Source organism: Erpetoichthys calabaricus, chromosome 4 (assembly GCF_900747795.2).
Source record: "Erpetoichthys calabaricus chromosome 4, fErpCal1.3, whole genome shotgun sequence".
In the NCBI taxonomy this organism is placed as follows: domain Eukaryota; kingdom Metazoa; phylum Chordata; class Cladistia; order Polypteriformes; family Polypteridae; genus Erpetoichthys; species Erpetoichthys calabaricus.
The window spans coordinates 228,175,349-228,196,945 of record NC_041397.2 but is presented as its reverse complement, the minus strand read 5'-3'; the positions used below and the strand labels follow the sequence as shown (position 1 = coordinate 228,196,945).

The 21,597-nt window shown below is 37.9% G+C and overlaps 1 protein-coding gene across 3 annotated transcripts in view; it reads left to right on the top strand.

Moving 5' to 3' along the window:
• LOC114651221 (cytoplasmic dynein 2 heavy chain 1) overlaps nucleotides 1–21,597 on the top strand; it is a 462,099-nt gene that overhangs the window by 304,995 nt on the left and 135,507 nt on the right. For all 3 annotated transcript variants that reach the window (XM_051926883.1, XM_051926882.1, XM_051926881.1), the window contains 2 exons: nucleotides 8,668–8,778; nucleotides 10,315–10,470. In XM_051926883.1, coding sequence (XP_051782843.1) covers nucleotides 8,668–8,778; nucleotides 10,315–10,470 — 267 coding nt within the window. The remainder of the gene's footprint in view (nucleotides 1–8,667; nucleotides 8,779–10,314; nucleotides 10,471–21,597) is intronic.

Genomic DNA, 21,597 nt, shown 5'->3' with positions numbered 1-21,597 from the left:
GTTCATATTTTATTTTTATTTTTGGTATTGCTTATGAATTATAAATACATTAGGATTTGATTATCTTCATTCAAGATATTATTTACTTAGCAAGAACTTTTCCAAATATCACACTTATCTGTTTATAGTTCTACTAATCTAGTTATTATCATACATTTTTGGATCATATACAGTAAGCTTTCCTTCTTTGTATGGTAATGTTTTTTTATTATTATTATTTTTTATTTTATCAATTTTATTGAAATCACACAACATTCCATACAAATAGATCAATTTTACAAGAATAGGATTGAAAACAAATCAACCCCCACCCCTGAGAAAGAGAGCATGGCAGCAGAATAAAACTTAAACCTAATAAAAAATAAGTAAATAGATAAATTAATAAGTGAATATGGGCGGCACGGTGGCGCAGTGGGTAGTGCTGCTGCCTCGCAGCTGAGAGACCTGGGGACCCGGGTTCGCTTCCCGGGTCCTCCCTGCGTGGAGTTTGCATGTTCTCCCCGTGTCTGCGTGGGTTTCCTCCGGGTGCTCCGGTTTCCTCCCACAGTCCAAAGACATGCAGGTTAGGTGGATTGGCGATTCTAAATTGGCCCTAGTGTGTGCTTGGTGTGTGGGTGTGTGTGTTTGTGTGTGTCCTGCGGTGGGTTGGCACCCTGCCCAGGATTGGTTCCTGCCTTGTGCCCTGTGTTGGCTGGGATTGGCTCCAGCAGACCCCCGTGACCCTGTGTTCGGATTCAGCGGGTTGGAAAATGGATGGATGGATAAGTGAATATAGATAAATGGAGAAGAAAAAGAAAAAAAAGAGAATAGGGAGAGAATCTGCTTCCTCAGTGCTTTAAAAGCTTATTCTAAAAATGTTATTAATTAGATCCTGTCAGGTTTTGAAAAATTTCTGCACAGATCCTCTAAGTGAGAATTTTATTTTTTCCAATGTCAAATAATAAATAACATCAGTTACCCACTGACTTAAAAGGGGAGAGTTAGGATTCTTCCAGTTGAGAAAGATAAGTCTACGTGCCAATAGTGTAGTAAAGGCAATTGCAGTTTGTTTGTCCTTCTCCACTTTAAGCCCATCTGGAAGTACACCAAACACAGCTGTTAGTGGATTAGGAGGGATTGTGACACCAAGGCTGTCTGAAAGGCATTTAAAAATTTTGGTCCAAAATGATGTTAATTTGGTGCAGGCCCAAAACATGTGACCCAGTGAGGCTGGAACTTGATTGCAGCGTTCTCAGGTTGGATCTTGCCCTGGAAACATTTTGGACAATTTTAAGCGAGACAGATGTGCTTGATATATAATTTTTAGTTGAATAATTGTATGCTTTGCGCACATGGAGCTCAAGTGAATTCTCTGCATTGCTACCTTCCACTCCTTTTCTGATATGTTGAGGGAGAGATCCTTTTCCCATTGTCCTCTTGGATCTTTGAAAGGGAGGGACTGTAGAATGGTTTTATATATTGCAGAGATGCTGTCTAAGTCCTTGAAACAGATGGATATATTTTCCAGCACAGAGGGAGATGGGAGGTGAGGAAAATTGGGCAGGTTCTGTTTAACAAAGTTTCTAATTTAAAGATAGTGAAAGAAATGTTGCTGGAAAGTTACATTTAGAATGTAATTGTTCGTAGGATTCAAAGACGTTGTCTATGTACAGATCTCTAAGTGATTTAATCCCTTTGTATAGTAATGTTGATAAAATATAATAGTTTTTTTTATCATCACCTTGTTTCTTTTTAAATTCGGTAATAGAAAAATGGGGTAACAGTGCCTTTTTATCTCCTGCTGCTCAGTATAAAAAGGAAAATTAAAAAATAATTAAACTATAAAAATAAATTTATTATAATGAAGCACAACCTTGCTGCACTGCATCTTTAAATATTCCTCAGTTATCAAACAACGTCATGGGACATTTGCTACCTACCTATTCTCTCAAGGACATATCTTTTAAAATGCATTTAAATCAAAATAAACCAGTAAGTAAACAGAAGCTTAGTACGTTCTGCACCTATTACTGGAGATTCGCTTGACTTCAACTTTGATTCCACTTTGAGTCAGAAATGGGTATTCTTTTATGGTGAACTTTTAGATACAAGCCCAAATTTACAGTACAGTATTAACCTCTAGCAGTATTAGTCAAATTTCCTAGGCCTTGTAAGGCCAGGTTTATACTTCACGCGACGCAACGCATGATCCAGCAGATGCTCCTGCTACGCAAGCATTTTATTGTTTATACTTGTGCCCGTACTTTACGTAAATCTGGAAGAATCCACCAGGTGGCAGTGTGAGATATTATCACAGTGAGAACAGGTTCTGCTTTGCTGTCTTGTGAATTGCCTGAAACACCCATTAAATTCCGATGACACCTTACCATAATATCTCTGAAAAGGATGTTTAATGATTAAATCCATATATCCAGGTATGTGTCCATTTCAGCAAGCATTGGGTATGTGGCAGAAATAATCCCTAGATGGGGCATCAGCTCATCACAAGGTGAATACAAGCACTCACACACACTAGCGTCATTTTAGTGTCTCCAAATCTGCATATGTTTGGAAGGAAATCGGAACACACTGTGGAAACCCAGCAGGAAAACATTGTGAAAGGTGCTATATAGCGCCCAACCCGGCACAGACTGACGCAGAGGCATATACTTAAACAAACAGACTTTTATTTTCTCTTCAGCCGTGGGGCACGTCTTCTCCATGTCCCACAGGCCCAACACATTCCCAAAAAGCACTTAACACACCAAAACACTCTTCTCCTTGACCACCACTCCTCCTCTAGCTTAGTCCTCCTCCTCCCGACTCTGGCTCTCGAGTGGTGGTGGCTGGCCCTTTTTATAACCCACCCGGAAGCGTTCCAGGTGCTTGACCACCTGGTCCTAATTGCATTTCCGGGTGGGGCTGTAGATTCGTCCAGCCGGGCTGTTGGAAGGAGACAGCCCCCAGAGCGGCCACCCCGGGCCCCAACCAAGCTGTGGAGGACTCCATCTCCCATGGAGCCCTGCGGGAGGTTGGTGAATCAGCGTCGGCCAGGGAGGCTGCCACCAAGCGCCCCGGGGGAGGTATTGAGCTGTCCATGGCTGCTCCCCGGGAACATATACAGCAGGTGCATCCCGGCCGTTCGTCACAACATGTAAGCTCCAGGCAGGGAATACTAGCAATGTGACTCCCTGCAAGACAGCAGTGCTACCGCTCCACCACCATGTCACCCCCATATGTGTAATTATTAACAGTATTCATTATTTAAACAAAATGAACAATTTATCTGAAAAATGTAACATACATACTTTAATGCATTTCATCATGAAAGTGATATCAAGTATAATTATAAGGATTCTAAATGTGCAGAAAGTTGGAATATCATACATTTAATATGTTCTGTGTGGTGATCTATTGCTGTTTGCCGCTGCTGTCAGGTCAGGAGGAAGCCTCAGAAAAAAAAGATGGTACAAAAGATAGTATGTGAGACTTTTAAAATGTATCATATCATTATGATCAGGAATATGCGACTCTTAAATATAAAAGCACCATGAATGCATCTGTATGTCGGCATTTTGCTTCACTACATTGAACCATTCATCAAACATCGAAGCTCGCACATTGATCCCATAGGATCCGCATAGTGACTTTCTGTCACATGTAGATAGTAAACAGAGACTCTGATATCACGTTCCAACTTTTATCACACTGCGCCCCCTGACTTCTTGCTGGTACTGCAACTCGTTTTAGCGTTTTAGTATAATAGCTGCTTAACTTCTACTGTCTTCTAGGTGGTAGACTTCAGACCTGATGACACTGGTAGTATGGGGCACTGGATTGATTCTCTCTTAAGCATATTGATTTCCTTTTGATTTTAATAATAAAAAACTGATACATTGTTCTTTCACCTCGGTGTCGAACTTCAAATTCGGCATCTTGGACTTCTCTGACTAATACAGCAGAACTTTTTATATGCACATTTTAATGAATGCATCGCTATGATTATTTTGGAAATACACACTGAGCATGGTACTTCAAGAGGTACAGATGTGAAGTGTTAATGGAGGAAGGGGACACCCACTTATCTGTATCAGTAGAAACAACCCTAGAGTTCAATTTTGAATTTCAGCTGTCACAGGTAAGACATCCTCACATCCTGGTTGGTCCTGCCTTGTTCATAATGCTACTTGGGCCATAATGCTGGGTCTCCAATGTTGAAAATGATTACGGTTGTGTTAGCATTTAAGCATAACACACTGATAATACCATTTTCAGTATACCAATACTAAGTGGTGAATTTTAATATTTTTAAAGCTTTCAAGTGATAAAAACTTCACTGTAAAACACATCTCACTAACTTTTACAAGATTAGCCCAGAGTAAGCTCAGGAGCACAGTTTAGTCATAAGCTGGTGCTAAAAGAATTTTATTACCTGATGTACAATATGTGAACAAAATTACTTAGCCAACATATTTTTGTGTCTGTGTGAATAAGTAGAAATTCTTACAAAGCATCTTATTTGCAGTTTCCCTATCCTGTCAATAAAACTGTTTAAAAAGATCTTGCTGACTATTTTCAGGTCTTTTTTCATGTGAAGCATGAAAGGAAATCCCTCAAAGCAACATTCTGAATTGTATATACTCTTCTCTAAATTGTTTGATGCAAATCTTGAGCTGATAAATTGGCTTTCGTGTGCATGCATCTCAATGCATTGCCTCAAGTTAAAAATAATAAATAGGTCAGGCCAAACAAATGGGTTTTAATTCTGGAAGTCAGACATCTTTAGGCAAGGAAATCCACTATTTACAGTATGCTGAAAAAGACACTTGTATTAGGCTATCAGTGGTAGTAAAGGTGGCAGTATAAGAAACATTTAATTTTTCACATACTTCAGCACAGATTTTTTCAATTTAAGAAGTTTCAGATATAGGAAACAATTAACTGTAGACCTCCATTCTCTGTACACTAATAAACCCTAAATGTGTGTTACAATGATGATGTTTTAGGGTAAACAAATGACAACTCTACAATAGGAACATAATGGGAAGTGAAATAACCTGACAAGTCAGATTTTCATTGAACACTTTTTTTAAACATTTGAGTTAGAATGCTCCAAACTAAATATGCAGCGGCTTTCAGCACAGTTTACTCCTTTCAAAATGTACTTTGTTTGGCCATCCCGTACTGATTTGATGAAGAATAGGTAGGGTACCCCATAAGATGTCAGTGCAAAATTGGCAATAGACAATTGGGGTAGACTTATGTTGGAGAAAGCAGAGAAGTTATTCTTCTGTAATGTGGATGAATGTGAAGAGGCAAGAACAGACACACATGGAAATTGCTTTTCTCAGTTTTGATATTAAAGGACTATCAATGGTATTGGATAACAGTTATACCGGCTGAGTGAGGAGTTGTATGATGAATGAGACATGAAAAGCAAAAGCAGAGTTGGAAAAGACAGAAAATGCAGTATTCAGGTGCATAGTGCAGAGCTCAACAAAAGAGTTGGTTTGGAGAAATGAAGTCATGGTTTGAGGAGAAACTGATAGAAACAGTCTTTAATTTTAAAGGAGAGTACAGGTATAAGATAGTTTACAAATGAAGTGAGACAATTCAATACATCTTTCTTATTTATTTAAACAAAAGCTAAGTTGTACCAGGGCAGCACAGTGGCACAGTGGTAGCACTACTGCCTCGCAGTAAGAAGACCTGGGTTCGCTTCCCGGGTCCTCCCTGCGTGGAGTTTGCATGTTCTCCCTGTGTCTGTGTGGGTTTCCTCCAGTTGCTCCAGTTTCCTCCCACAGTCCAAAGACATGCAGGGTTAGGTGCATTGGCAATCCTAAATTGTCCTTAGTGTGTTCTTGGTGTGTCAGTGTGTGTGTGTGTGTGCTCTGCGGTGGGCTGGCGCCCAGCCCAGGATTTGTTCATGCCTTGCGTCCTGTGCTGGCTGGGATTGGTTCCAGCAGACCCCCGTGACCCTGTGTTAGGATATAGCGGGTTGGACACTGACTAACTGACTGAGTTGTCCCAATACATGTGCTTTATGGTGACAGTGAAGGGATAGAAGCCATGAGGGAGCTTATAGGAAAAAAGTGGCAATTGATGTCATAAAAAATGAAAGAATTAAATCTGGGCAACAGCCATCATACAGAAAAACAGTGTAATGGCTGAAATACTGTCTTTTTTCTTTGTTTTTATAAGTTTTTCAGATAGTCCTTACTATTTAATGGCTGTTTGTGTTCTTTTTGTTGTTTACCAACAATTATTTTATATATTTTCTGGTGTATTATTTCAATACAGCATTTAGGTAATCAGCACTACGTTATATATTTTCATTGATATTCTCCAGTGATCCATTTTTTTTATTTTTTGTTCATTATCCCAGTGTCAGCTCCAGGGTCATCTAGAGCTGGCTTAAATAAAATACAGGCCTTTTCAGTGGTTCAGGTTTTTTTTTATGCTTTTCCTGCTGGGAGAATGCTGTCTGCTTCACTGAAATTATGCCACTTTTAAAAAAGTGATGTTTTATGCTTATAAATATTTGTAATGAATATATTTATGTTCATAGCCTGGTTGGTTTAGCAGGTACTGTGTTATAATTCAGTTTATTGGTGAGGTGCATGGAATTTGTATTGGTTTCTTCTGGGGACTCCAGCTTCCCCCCACCACAGTTCAAAGGCATGCAGTTGTGTTTATTGACAATTTTAAATTGACTTAGTGTTTTGATACCCTGTTATTTACTGGGATTGTGTCCAGACTCAGGTTCTTCATGTTGACCAGGAGGGTTCTAGCTCCCTGCAATCCTATACTGGGTATAGAACAGGGATGTGTAAAAGTTCAAAGTTTGTGCAAAACTGCTAAATTTGGCATTATTATCTGTTAATATAATTAATATAACTATACAGTGATCCCTCGCTATATCGCGCTTCGCCTTTCGCGGCTTCACTCCATCGCGGATTTTATATGTAAGCATATTTAAATATATATCGCGGATTTTTCGCTGCTTCGCGGGTTTCTGCGGACAATAGGTCTTTTAATTTCTGGTACATGCTTCCTCAGTTGGTTTGCCCAGTTGATTTCATACAAGGGACGCTATTGGCAGATGGCTGAAAAGCTATCCAGCTTACTTTCTCTCTCTCTCTCTCTCTCTCTCTCTCTCTCTTGCGCTGACATAGGGGGGTGTGAGCAGGGGGGCTGTGTGCAGCTGCTTCCTGAAGGACAGGCTGCACGGAGCTTCGCATACTTAAAAGCTCAAAGGGCACGTATTGATTTTTTTTATCTGTCTCTCGCTATCTCTCTCTCTCTCTCTCTCTCTCTCTCTCTCTCTCTCTCTCTTCCTGCTCCTGACAGAGGGGGTGTGAGCTGCCGCCTTCAACAGCTTTGTACCGGCGGTGCTTCGCATACTTAAAAGCCGTATTGATTTTTTTTTTTGACTGCTTGCTTTGCACTCCTTTGAAAAGGAAGATATGTTTGCATTCTTTTAATTGTGAGACAGAACTGTCATCTCTGTCTTGTCATGGAGCACAGTTTAAACTTTTGAAAAAGAGACAAATGTTTGTTTGCAGTGTTTGAATAACGTTCCTGTCTCTCTACAACCTCCTGTGTTTCTGCGCAAATCTGTGACCCAAGCATGACATTCTAAAAATAACCATATAAACATATGGTTTCTACTTCGCGGATTTTCCTACTTCGCGGGTGGCTCTGGAACGCAACCCCCGCGATGGAGGAGGGATTACTGTATAATTATACAGTGGAACCTCTGTTCATGACCATAATCCGTTCCAAAACTCTGGTCGTAAACCGATTTGGTCGTGAACCAAAGCAATTTCCCCCATAGGATTGTATGTAAATACAATTAATCCATTCCAGACCATACGAACTATATGTAAATATATATTTTTTTTAAGTTTTTAAGCACAAATATAGTTAATTAAACCATAGAATGCACAGCGTAATAGTAAACTAAATGTAAAAACATTGAATAACACTGAGAAAACCTTGAACAACAGAAAACTAACACTGCAATAGTTCGCGCTATAGCGCTACCAACCGCTGGCTAAAAACACTTTTTTTAATGAGTTTTAAGCACAGGGAAAAAAATGAGCATTTGAAAAAATCTGTAATTTAATAAACTACCAAGAAAGTAACATTGCAACAATGCACGCTACGAACCGATCGCTGTAAACAGAAATGAAAACAAAATCAAGCCCAGTGCATTCTTTAACTGCCTTCCTACCTTATGTGTCCAGCTCTCTGTCTCGCGCTGCCTGTGTGTGTGCGTCTCTCTCTCTCTCTCTCGCGCTGCCTGCGCATGTGTGTGTCTCTCTGTCTCGCGCTGCCTGTGTGTGTGTGTGTGTGTGTGTGTCTCTCTCTCTCGTGCCTGTGTGTGTGAGTGTGTCTCTCTCTCGTGTGTGTGTGTCACGCTCTCTCACTCTCTCTCTTGCTCACTGCACAGGAAATGCACAGGGAGAGACTGAACATGTACAAACCAAAAGGGAAACTGGCTTGTTCCTATACCGAGTGTGTGGTCGTGAACTGAGGCAACAGTTTGGTGAACTTTTTAGTCGTAAACCGATTTGTACGTGTACCAAGACGTTCGTGAACCGAGGTTACACTGTACATTGATTTTTTGTGTACTCCTTTAATCTTTATATGTAATTCTTTTTTTTTTCTTACTTTCCTCTCCAGGAACTAAATATTCTTCAGCCAAAATCCAATTTCCGCTTATGGCTAACAGCTGAGGTTCACCCCAAATTCACACCTATACTGCTCCAGTCCAGCTTAAAGATTACATATGAGGTAACTATTTCCTCTTGCATTCAAACAGTATTTAGCCTACAGTAATATTCGGGAGAATGTTTGCCCTTTGGTTTACTCTTCAGTTAAAATGGATAGTTTCATTTTCAAGTTGATTCATTAAAAAATTAAATATGTGGATTTCCAGGTTTACCTTTCATAATTAAACCATATCCCTTCTGTGGTGTTTTTACTGGAAAATTGATAAAAAAAAAACAATTTCAAAAAATCTTTAAGGACATTCCTCAGTGTACCGTTCTCATTATTTTCAATAGTTGTGATTTGTGTATGCAATGTTTATTTCATTTTTATTAGAACTTTCAGTTTCATGATTATACATATCACATAAGAAATAAAATCCATAATTCATGCTCAATTTAAAAAAATACATTTTGTTTCATTTACTCTATTTGTAAAGATTTTATCTGCTGCTCAAAATTTGCGTTCTAAAAATAATTGGATGACAGTGTGGAAAAGTAGTTAGAACTGCTGACTCAAAGTATCAGAGAACTGTTTGATTTTCAGTCTGTATGCACTCAGTGCTTAATAGGAAAATACCCTGAATGAATGTCTTTGTTGATTTCTTCTGGATACCTCAGTGTTACATTGATTTAACGATAGTAAATTTGCCTGTATGAGTGAAAGTGAATGTATGCATAAACATGCCCATTAATGGATGATCTGTCAGTTCAAGGCTGCTTCTGACATTGCATCTAGGGCTGCTAGAACTGGCTCCCACACCGCATGGCTCTGTAATTGAAAAAGTTGTTTTTTTCAAGGAGCAGGGAGTGATCTGGGAGGGAGAAATCTGTGTGCATGAGCTATTAAAATGAAATCATCAACCCTCAACAAGTTTTTTTTTCTCAAAATAATCCCTATGAACACTAAAAGTTTTATAGTACTTATGAAGCATTTCTGTAACATTAAAAGAAAACATTTTGTCAATCTTTCTTAGCTAAATGGACAGTGACATTGAATATCCCAAGGAGGAGGCCCTCTAAATTGATATGTCACAAGGAGCCAGTTTTAGGAAATATCTGAAAATGCTAAAAACTTGTAAATCATACATTTTAGTACACAGGAGGTAATGTTCGATCACTTACAAAATCATCACTGTAGAGTACCACTTTCAGGTACAGGCTCAGAACCTTTGATCACCCGTTGTTCTTTCTGTTTTATTTTGTTGAAAAACAGTGCAGTGTTTTTCAGATGTGCCAGTTTTACATTTTACAAATGGGTGCATATTTTAAAGACATCGTCTTAAAAATGTAGGAAAATGTTTAAAATTGTAAAATATTTGTTGTTATTATTAGATCTACAGTACACTAGTACTTGTAACAATACATTCCCTTTGTTTATTTGCAAAATTATTGTTGGTGTATTTACCATATGTACTGTGCAAATATGATGTTTCTTAAAAATTGCAGTGTCAAAGAAATTTATTGTTATCGTCACATTTCCTTATCAGTCATTTTAGTTATTTCTTTATAGAAAACACAATTTTAATCTCATTAGAAATATGTTTTGTTTCAAATGTAGGCACCTCCAGGTTTGAAAAAAAACCTTCTGAGAACTTACGAATCGTGGACTCCTGAACAGATAAGCCACAAGGGGCTTGTGTCTAGAGCTCAGTCTCTGTTCTGTTTGGCATGGTTCCATGCTGTGTGCCAAGAAAGAAGAAATTATATTCCCCAAGTATGTATGCTAAATTGTTGACTTTTTTCATATTTTGCTTTATAGAATATTCTTCTTAGTAAATTAATATAACTAATAAGCTTTCAAGTTAGTGTTGCAGATTTCTAGAGGAGGCAGACACAGTAAAATTGGATTTGGATGTTCACTGTGTGCTACGCAGAAGGTAATGCTCTAGATGACAGAAAACACAGTGTAAGCTTTTGGTTAAAGAAGATCTTCTTGTGTTGTAATACCTGGCTCACAGACACTGTTATCAGTGCTGCACCATTAAACTGCTGTGAGACAACTTAGCAATTTGTGGGCTATACAAAATGCAGTATGTTAGCTATTCCTTCTTGAAGTAATTCAGAGAGAGATACTCATTATAGCCCTGTTCATTAGCGATAGTGGCCAACAGGAATGGTTAACATGATGGTAAAATTTATACCTATATTCATTTAAACTCAGTATATGTATTTCTCTTTTATCTTGAAACCTGAAGGTATTTAACAATACAATCCAAGTTACTTTGCTTGCCTGTTACTCCATTTTATGTGTTTTTGTGCACTAAATTTATTCATGTTTTTATTTTTTTTCTGGATTTTTTCTATTATCACCAGAAATGACACCACTGAACTTTGGTACCCAGATGTGAATCACTGTCTCTGATCTCCAGAAAGCACTTCATTGCATATGTTTATTCTTTTCACTTCAAAGAATCCCATCTAGCCTCCTTTATCGATGCTATAGCATGATGTTGCAAACATGAGAATTGCTGTCTCTCGCTCCTAACTATATAATAATCAAAGAAAAAATCACTTACAATTAAGCTAATTTTTTCAGCACATGTAATAAAGATGATAGGCTATTCTGAAAACTATAGGTGGTTTTAGTTACAGTGGGTACGGAAACTATTCAGACCCCCTTCAATTTTTCACTCTTTGTCATATTGCAGCCATTTGCTAAAATCATTTAAATTAATTTTTTCCCTCATTAATGTACACACAGCACCCCATATTGACAGACAAAAAAAAGAATTTTTGAAATTGTTGCAGATTTATTAAAAAAGAAAAACTGAAATATCACATGGTCCTAAGTATTCAGACCCTTTGCTCAGTATTTAGTAGAAGTACCCTTTTGAGCTAATACAGCCATGAGTCTTCTTGGGAAAGATGCAACAAGTTTTTCACACCTGGATTTGGGGATCCTCTGCCATTCCTCCTTGCAGATCCTCTCCAGTTCTGTCAGGTTGGATGGTAAACGTTGGTGGACAGCCCTTTTTAGGTCTCTCCAGAGATGCTCAATTGGGTTTAAGTCAGGGCTCTGGCAGGGCCATTCAAGAACAGTCACAGAGTTGTTGTGAAGCCACTCCTTCGTTATTTTAGCTGTGTGCTTAGGGTCATTGTCTTGTTGGAAGGTAAACCTTCGGCCCAGTCTGAGGTCCTTAGCACTCTGGAGAAGGTTTTTGTCCAGGATATCCCTGTACTTGGCCGCATTCATCTTTCCCTCGATTGCAACCAGTCGTCCTGTCCCTGCAGCTGAAAAACACCCCCACAGCATGATGCTGCCACCGCCATGCTTCACTGTGGGGACTGTATTGGACAAGTGATGAGCAATGCCTGGTTGTCTCCACACATACCGCTTAGAATTAGGGCCAAAAAGTTCTATCTTGGTCTCATCAGACCAGAGAATCTTATTTCTCACCATCTCAGAGTCCTTCAGGTGTATTTTAGCAAACTCCATGCGGGCTGTCATGTGTCTTGCACTGAGGAGAGGCTTCCGACAGGCCACTCTGCCATAAAGCCCTGACTGGTGGAGGGCTGCAGTGATGGTTGACTTTCTACAACTTTCTCCCATCTCCTGACTGCATCTCTGGAGCTCAGCCAAAGTGATCTTTGGGTTCTTCTTTACCTCTCTCACCAAGGCTCTTCTCCCCCGGTAGCTCAGCTTGGCCGGACGGCCAGCTCTAGGAAGGGTTCTGGTCGTCCCAAACGTCTTTCATTTAAGGATTATGGAGGCCACTGTGCTCTTAGGAACCTTAAATGCAGCAGAAATTTTTTTGTAACCTTGGCCAGATCTGTGCCTTGCCACAATTCTGTCTCTGAGCTCTTCAGGCAGTTCCTTTGACCTCATGATTCTCATTTGCTCTGACATGAGCTGTAAGGTCTTATATAGACAGGTGTGTGGCTTTCCTAATCAAGTCCAATCAGTATAATCAAACACAGCTGGACTCAAATGAAGGTGATCTCAAGGATGATCAGAAGAAATGGAAAGCACCTGAGTTAAATATATGAGTGTCACAGCAAAGGGTCTGAATACTTAGGACCATGTGATATTTCAGTTTTTCTTTTTTAATAAATCTGCAACAATTTCAAAAATTCTTTTTTTTGTCTGTCAATATTGGGTGCTGTGTGTACATTAATGAGGAAAAAAATTAATTTAAATGATTTTAGCAAATGGCTGCAATATAACAAAGAGTGAAAAATTGAAGGGGGTCTGAATACTTTCCGTACCCACTGTATTTCATCCATCCATTCATTATCCAACCCGCTATATCCTAACTACAGGGTCACAGGGGTCTGCTGGAGCCAATCCCAGCCAACACAGGGCACAAGGCAGGAATCAAACCCCAGGCAGGGTGCCAGCCCACCGCAGGGCTTTAGTTATTTCAGTTTTCTTAAAAAAGTATATAAATCCATTTGAAAATTCATTGCGGTGTTTTCAAATACTGACATGTGAAAAGGAGAACACGTGAGATGGCACATTGTGAACAGAGAGAGCTGCAAGTTAAACGGTTTGCTTTCAGAGTTTTCAGAGTGCTGTACTCTTTTCAGCTCACTCCATTCACAACATACTTGCTCATAAATTCTCCTTTCTCATATGTCAAATTGGTGTAAAAGCACTGCAGTTAATTTTTTAGTGAGTTTATATAGTTGTTTTTTTTAGCTCGATGAAATAACACTATCAACCATAGTTTTCAGCTTAGTATATTATGCTTTTTGTGACATGTACTGAAAAAATATCCTTGATTATAAGTGATATTTGTGATTTATATAAATTTGTCTGGAGGAGAGTTAAACAGTAATTCACCTTTGGATAGCAGCATACAATACATGTGAATGTGTGTAGTTGATTCACTACATGTCCCAGCATTTCAATATAGCTGTACTTAAATCATATTTTTTTTTCAAAAAGGAACTTCATTCACGGCCAGGTACCACATTCCATTGGTCCTTCTGTCTTCACAAAGAAAGCACACTGTTCATTCTCACATTAGTGTACGTCATTGGGTCTGCCTTGTCTGTGAAAACTCACAGACGTGTGAGGTTTATCATTAATGCCATTGTTGTCACTAAATGCAATGGATTTCCAGTATACAGCCATAGCAATGTGATATGATTTGGTGTTGATTTTTGTCAGTTACACCAATTGCTTGTTTTAAAAAAGGTGATCCTCCATTTGTAGGATAATGTTTGCTATCAGTCTTTTTGTCAGTTTGCTATTAGTCTTCTAATGTTTCTATATGAGATACATGTTTTGTTTCACTTTTCCTAGAACTGATTTGTAAAATTATTTTTTCTTCAACAAATCTCATGCCTGAAGTACACTAAAGCTTCTGCTTTAACATCTTTTAGACACAAAACTTGTCTTTACTTTGTGAGACATGCCCTTTACTTCTTTTGTTAATATTTCGTGAATTTTCTATACCCTACTTAGTTTCAATGATTCTGAAATTTGAATCTCAGAGGCTTTTTTAAATTTTGATATACTTTTTTAAATTGAAAACTTGTTTACTGCATGTTTCTTGTTATATGTTTTTCTTTTTTGATTCCATGTTTGTACTTTCCTGAAGTTCACTATGTTTGTACTTGTTGCTGTTTTTGTAATTTCCCTGGCAAAATTTTCTTTTTATTTTTATGTTTTTAAAAATGTAACTTTTATCAATTCAAACCATTTTTGGTGGTTTCTTTTTTTTTTTGGTTTTCAAATATTTTGCACATGCATCATTAATTACTTTTAATGAACTTCTGACTCAACAAAGGCTTGCATTTACTTTATACCTAATGATGCCAATATAGGCACCAGTTCTCGGCTACCCAATAATAAAATTTGTCAGGTTTCAATGATGAGTGAATGAATCAATTTATCACTGAAATGATATATTGTATAATGTATAGGGCTAATGTTTTTTCCCCATCTGTTTATTCATATATTTACATATTCTTAAGTCTGCTTTTCAAAAATAATGTTTCTTTTTTTAGTGTGTGTTTATGTATTTTAAAGGACTATTTAATTTTTACCTTTCTTGTACTCTGCCTTTATTGTTGGAAATGATGAAGTTTATGTAGGCTGCAGGTCATGCTAAGATTGAGACTACCATTGTCGGGAAGTATCGAATTGCCTTACCACATTGTTTGTACCTTTTTTTTCCCCCTATTGTTCCTTCGTGAACTATTAAAAACTACAAAACAGTCATTATCACTTAGTAATTCTGATTCAGAAGTGACCTCTAATGTGCTGCTGGAAGAAAAAGTAATAACCTGACATCCACTCTGTTTCACTAATTTCTTAATTTTATGCCTATGCCCCAACTGTAAACAACACATGTAAATTGTTGTATTATATGTCTGTAAAGTGCTTTGTTGTGATTTCTGCCTTAGAAGGGTACTGTCTATTATATAAAGCTGAATTTGTGTTTGGGGGTTTGTTTATTATGCAAGTCCGCACTTTTGTACCTATCGCCACCAAATTTTGCACAGGTTCCTTATTTGGGGCAAGACCACAAATTATGTTTTATTTCAAAATTAGTTGGAGCCATCACCTCAGACAGTGCTAGTTGGTGTCCCCACCCCGGGCATCGTGGGGTAACTGTGCTAGTATAAGATAAAGATTACCTGAAAAACTCGTAATCTTCATTTGCTGAAACTGGAATAACATAATCCCTACTGTTAGTGTTATACCATTTTTTTTTACAAACCCCAGAAACTTCACACAATGCAGTGTGTAACTTGACACCTTTTAAAACTTCATTACCACTTTTGTACACTGTCTGAATGTGAACAGTGATGAGTCCATAGTGACTTCTAAATTCTCTTTATAGGGTGTACGTTTTGTGGTACTTTATTGAAAACACTCTGAAAAACGAGATATGTAGTGTTCACTACTGTGGTTAAATGCTTTTGTTGGTTGAATTTTGATATATTTGTTAAATATGAATTCTCTTCTCATACATGTTAACTTTTTCTTATTACATCTGTTAGATTATAGATTAATTTGCACATGATAAATGTTAAACTTACTGGCCTCTTATTAATAAGGTCAGCCCATTCATCTTTTCTGAATATTGTAGCAATTTTGCTAGTTTTCAGTATTTTAGCATTTCTGTGGTTTGCAGTGATTTTTGAAAAATATGTTAGATTTTTTTTGTACCCAGTGACCAATATCACTTCAGTCTTAGCAATTTTCAGATAATGGAGTGTTTTCTTAATACTCTTAGTGACCTCTAGAAGGAGTTCTTCTTAATACTTAAAACATTAATTAATTGCATTGGCTATTTCCTCTCCTTTGCAAATTATTTTGCCTTTACTAATTCTAATACAGCTGACCTTCTCTTTCACTGTTCTTTTGCTACTGAAAGAATCTCTTGTAGTTGACTTGCTAGTTCCACTTTTTTTTCTCTTTAACTGCCATTTGGCATTTATAATATCCTTTTGTAACAGTTGCTGTCATTAGTAAAAGGAGTGTTTTCAGTGTTTCGGTAAGAATGCAAATTTTTACTTAATATGGCTTTTACTTCATAACATTAGCGAAACTTTGTATTGATGTAAACACTGAACAAAAAACAGGTAAAACAGTAGAGGCATCAAGATTAATTTAAGTTAAAGTACAAATTTTATCTTTGGCATTATTAAAATTGCAGTGCCAAAGTGATATCAAATCAACCTGAGGGAGCTACAGCAAATCAGTTAAGAAAACAAAATAGCTCTAAAACACCTACATATATTGTTACAAGCTGCCAGACATAAAATATCACAAGACTATTTGTTATTGTAAAAAAACAAAAGTTTTTTTTTCACTTAATGTTTTTGTTGGGGTTCTCAATTAGGCAATCAACATGTTTAGTTTTTGCCCATTAATTAAATGCATTTTCTGAACTGTGGAACATCCTGAGATTTTGCAGAATTCCCCCTAAGCTGCTGGATATCATGGCTGGCCTGTACACTAGTACTGTGAGTGCTGTGCAGAGTGGAGGCAGAATCTCTTCGCTTTTCCCAGTTGAATCTGGGGCTCGTCCGGGGTGTGTTCAGCTCTTACCTTGTTCAGTGCTTGCATGGACTTGTTGTTGGGCAGGTTCGTGGGATCCTGTGGCTGTGGAGCATCTGTTGGTGAAGAAAGGTTCACTGATCTTGAGTTTGCCAATGATGCTGTGATCTTCATGGAGCCAATGGAAACTCTGATCTGGGCTCTTGAGTGAAGAGTCTAAATGTCTGGGTTTAAGAGTCTAAGTGTCCCTGGATAAAAACCAAGATCCAGGCCTTTGATAACCTCTTGGGCACAGCCATCAGCAGTGTGTCTGTCTGCGAGAGAGTGTTGACCATGTTGAGAGGTTTGCCTATCTTGACAGCAACACACGTCTCTGGTGACTCTTCCTATGAAGTCAATAGGTGGATTCGAAGAGGATGTGGGGGGGGGGGGGGTCACAAGGTCACTAGAAGGGGTGTGTGGTGCTACCAATATCTTTGCAAAAGGGCAAAGGTCCAAGTCTTTAGAGTTCTGGTGCTTCCTGTTTTCCTATATGATTGCAAATCATGGATGCTGTCCAGTGACCTGAGATGAAGGCTAGATCCTTTGGCGTCTCGGGAGAAACCTTGTGTACCACTGGTTTGACTTTGTGTTGAACAAGTGGTTGCTCAAGGAGTCCCGAATGAGGCACATTACCTACATTGTGAGGGAGCATCAGTTAAGGCACTATAACCATGTGGCATGTTTCGCCGAGGGTGATCCGACTTGCAGGATCTTCATTGCTGAAGACCCAAGAAGCTGGACCAGGCCAAGGTTATGCCTACGTAACACCTGGCAGCAGCAGATAGATGGTCATTTTTTTAGAGGGTGGGACAGCACCGTGTGTCTGCCTGAGGGGGTTGCCAGCTAGGATCCAGAGCTGTTTCGTAATGTGATGGGTGCGGCAATGCACTGCAGCAGTGCATGCTCCCCAACCTGACCTGATCAGGAATTATTTTTACTGCACATCAATGGGTAAAAATAATACCTATTCGGCTTTTGTGTATTTGACAAGTTGCAGTTCCTCACTGCGTAAGTTGTATTTATGGTCAGGGGGTGAAAACAAATGGACAGCTTTTGTGAGGAAGTATACAAGCTACAAATATAGGTTTCTGTGACGGTGCGGATCAGCTCCTTGCTCCGTCTTCAATGGGAGCCTCTTGAACTCAACACCGTCAGCACCGTAACCAAGATGAGCTTGGCAGATGAAAAAAATTATCAAGGGGATGGTGTAAATGTGTTCAGAGCTTTTATTAAAAACAATCCAAAAATGTTTAAAAGTGCAGTGTTCCCATATCCATAATACATAAATAATCCATTAAAAGGTGTATCTGTGGAGGTTAAAATCGTAATAAATAAATCTATTAAAGTAAAAGGTTAAACTCAACTGCCAGGAAACCATCTTTACAAAAAAAAAAAATCCCGGTGGCTCCTCTGCTTATCTAATACAGGGCTTGCAGCAGATTAGACGCCCTACTGACACACACCTTCCACAGGTCTGGGTTCCTGCCGTCCCATAGCTATAGCCTGGTTCCCTATCTGGACCTAGGCTTGGGACCCCAAAGGCTATAGCGCTCACATTGGAGCTCTCCTCCCAAGCCTACTCAGCCCCCACTGCCTTCTTGGTCTTCCACAGTGAGTCGCTCCTCTTAGAACACATCACTCTGGCTCCCTGAGTTGCTCAGTCAGAGCGATCATTCCTTCAGCCAACCCCAAGGGGCATCAGCCTCTCACACCACTCAAGGAGCTCTCCTTCCCAGCAGCCTGCCTTCTCTCTCTTCAGCCTACTCCCTTTCGCTTGCTTGCACAATCTTCTTCTGCCTTCTGCCCTCTCTTTCTTTCTCACTTTAACCTCCGTCTTTCTTCCTTGATCCTTGATTCAAGATCCCCTCTCTTGAACTAGTGCTTCCCTTTTAAAATGGGGATGTGGAACAACTGGATAATCAGCAGGTCCTGCTGTCAGTTATGGTTACGGATGATTCTACACCTGTGCAGGGCTGCCCACTCCTGTTTCACACCCGGGAACTGGTCACCACACCACCACACCCCCCACATGGAGACATAAATCCATTGATTATTTATTAAAAACGCCAAACAGCCACAGACCTCACTTTACCACAGTTTCTCATTCCAGAAAATATTCTTCTTTTTTTAAAGTCAGTATATTTACTGTATACTGTTTTTTGTTTTATAGTAAAATCACTAATAATAAATTGCTAAGTGATATTTTACTTCAGATTACAGTCTTACTCAGCAGAGACAGAGTTGGTATGAATCACAATCATATAATCAAGTAGTTTTTGTCCTCTTCTGTGATCTTGTTTGGCACCTGCTTCTTTATTTTACTTGAATAGATACTGCAATTACACTGTGCATAATATACAGTATATACTTGACAATGGGCCCTATCAGTGAGGGTATTATACTTGTAGTCTATGCTCAATTTTCCTATACATTTTTAACAATAGAATTCATTTTCTATTTTTTTCATTTAAAACTCTGAAATTATTTTGGCAATATGCAGTGATTTGTTTCACAATAAGCATTCAAATACAATAAACATCTTCTGTAAGAAAATAATAATCTGACTGTTATGTAAAATTAAAATTATTATGCAGAAGATTTTCAAAGAAATTATAGAACTATACGTAGGTGCTTTTGAGAATACAATCAATTGGGTGTCAATTAGAATTGTGCAATTGCTTTTTTAAAATGTAATTTTAATTTATTATTTTTTTTAAATATGGAATCAAATTTGAAATATACAGCTGCATGTCCTACCTTTTACATAAAGGTGTCCTTTCAAATAAGTTAAGAGGTATGCAGGAGCTGTAAATTATATAACAAGTAATCTGTAGACTGCATTAAATGACAAATTAGAAATAAATATATTTAAAAAAGAATGCTTCGAAGTAACAAAATGGCAAAAATATTGATTAGTATACGGTAATGTTGGCAAAATAAATAAAGAAGTGTTCATTCAGTCTTTGCCCCCTGTATCTGAGGCAGTGCCCAGGGATTCTGTAGATTTGGTCTTTTTTGTCTTACCTATTATTCTTTTATCATACTTAAACTGTCACTACAAAAATGGAAGGCCATTGATGCCTGCAATCTGGTAATTTTGTCATTCTTTTTATTTATTTGAAACACTTTTTTTTAGATTATGATGAACAAAAGCATGCTTGTCATCCCCTTTTCTTGTTAAATTGACCTGTCTTGATGCCTGAGTTAAAATGTCAATGGTGTAATAAGGTAAATTGGGCTTGCAAATGTAGAAATGAGTAAATAAATTCTGTACGTTCATACTCAATCTACATTAGCCCTATGCCTTATCCTGGACAAAGCAGCTGGATTATTGAGTGATAATTACTTCAACTTTTAATATAGCTTTTAACTGTAGCCCAAGTAACCAGGTAAGTGAGAGGGTACAATAATTTGTCGCAGGTGTTGCATATCTGGTAAGTTGTTGCAACGTTTTATTTTCTGCCTGTCAACTGAGGAAATAAGCTCTGTTACAAATAGGGAGTGATGTTACTAGAGCTTCAACTTCATGCTGAAGGCAAAAAATGAATCTCACTTCATACTGTTTAACTGCACCTAAATCAATAGCACTTACTTTCTGTTAGTCCTAACTTTTTTATGGTAGTAAGCAACATGATATCTATCATGATCTTTTACATGCAACAACAACTCAATAATCTATCCATTTTTGGGACATACTCTGGAAAAGAAAATGTTAAGTTTTAACACATCTTTAACATTTTGAGGGTGTGTATAGGCCCTTATGTGTTACCCTTGAAGTTGTTGTATTAAGAATGTTCAAAAAATGGATGGTTAATTGAGTAATTTTTTCATAACCATATTTATTCTGGCTGCAAAATACATTGTACCTGTCAGTCAAAGTTTCGATGTATTTCATTCTTTTTACTTCAGTGAAAACTATGTGCTTGGACAAAACTCATGCATATTACCTTAACTGGATTTAAAAAGGCATTCAACAAAGCTAATGAGAATAAGTGTATAGAATCAGTGTGGGAGAAGACAAGGAATAATTTTAGTTAACTACAGAGTATTTCTACTGCAGAAGTAAATCTAAATCAAACCTAGTTTTATATGTTTACAGAGTATAATGAATTGAGCAACCCATCTCAATTCAATTCATGTGCTAGTTTCCCTTATCCCCCTGTAGGTGGCAGCATGATTCTTGGAAGCTGTGCTAAATTAACTAGGCATCTGTTGGTATGTGGAGTGTCTTTTATTTATTCCACCTTGACATCCATGCCTAAATTTTGTGTTTCATTTTTTAGTAATTACTTGTATTTATATATAAAAGTATGAAGCTTTTTAAGAAGAGCTATGACATTTACATATAATTCGATGCATTTTCTATACAGTATACTAGGCAGTTTTTTGTGGTTTTAAACAAGCATAATATCTAGTAGTATAAACATTTTAAGACAGTTCTACAGGAGATGCTTCTTCTGTGTTTATGTTAAAATTAAACATATTAAACTGTATTTTTCGCTGTTCTGTTTAAATCTGCCTTCACTCACTAGTTTAGTTGTTAGGAACTATTATGCTGACCCTAATTTTGCTGTACTTTCAGTTCATACTGTCATTCTGCTCCCATGTAGTTCAAGTTCAAGTATACATGTGTACATTCTTCAGACTTTGTTTTCTTTTAATATATCATCTTCTTGTATTGAGTGATCTTGTCCTGTATTTTTGCATGTTACTTGATGTTGAAGCGAAGGTTACCATAAAAAAATGAAGATTAATTGAAGTGAATACCAATCCCATGCATATAAAAATGCAGAGTCATCCAGCACTTGCACCCCATCGTTTATCAGTATCACTTGCAATGCC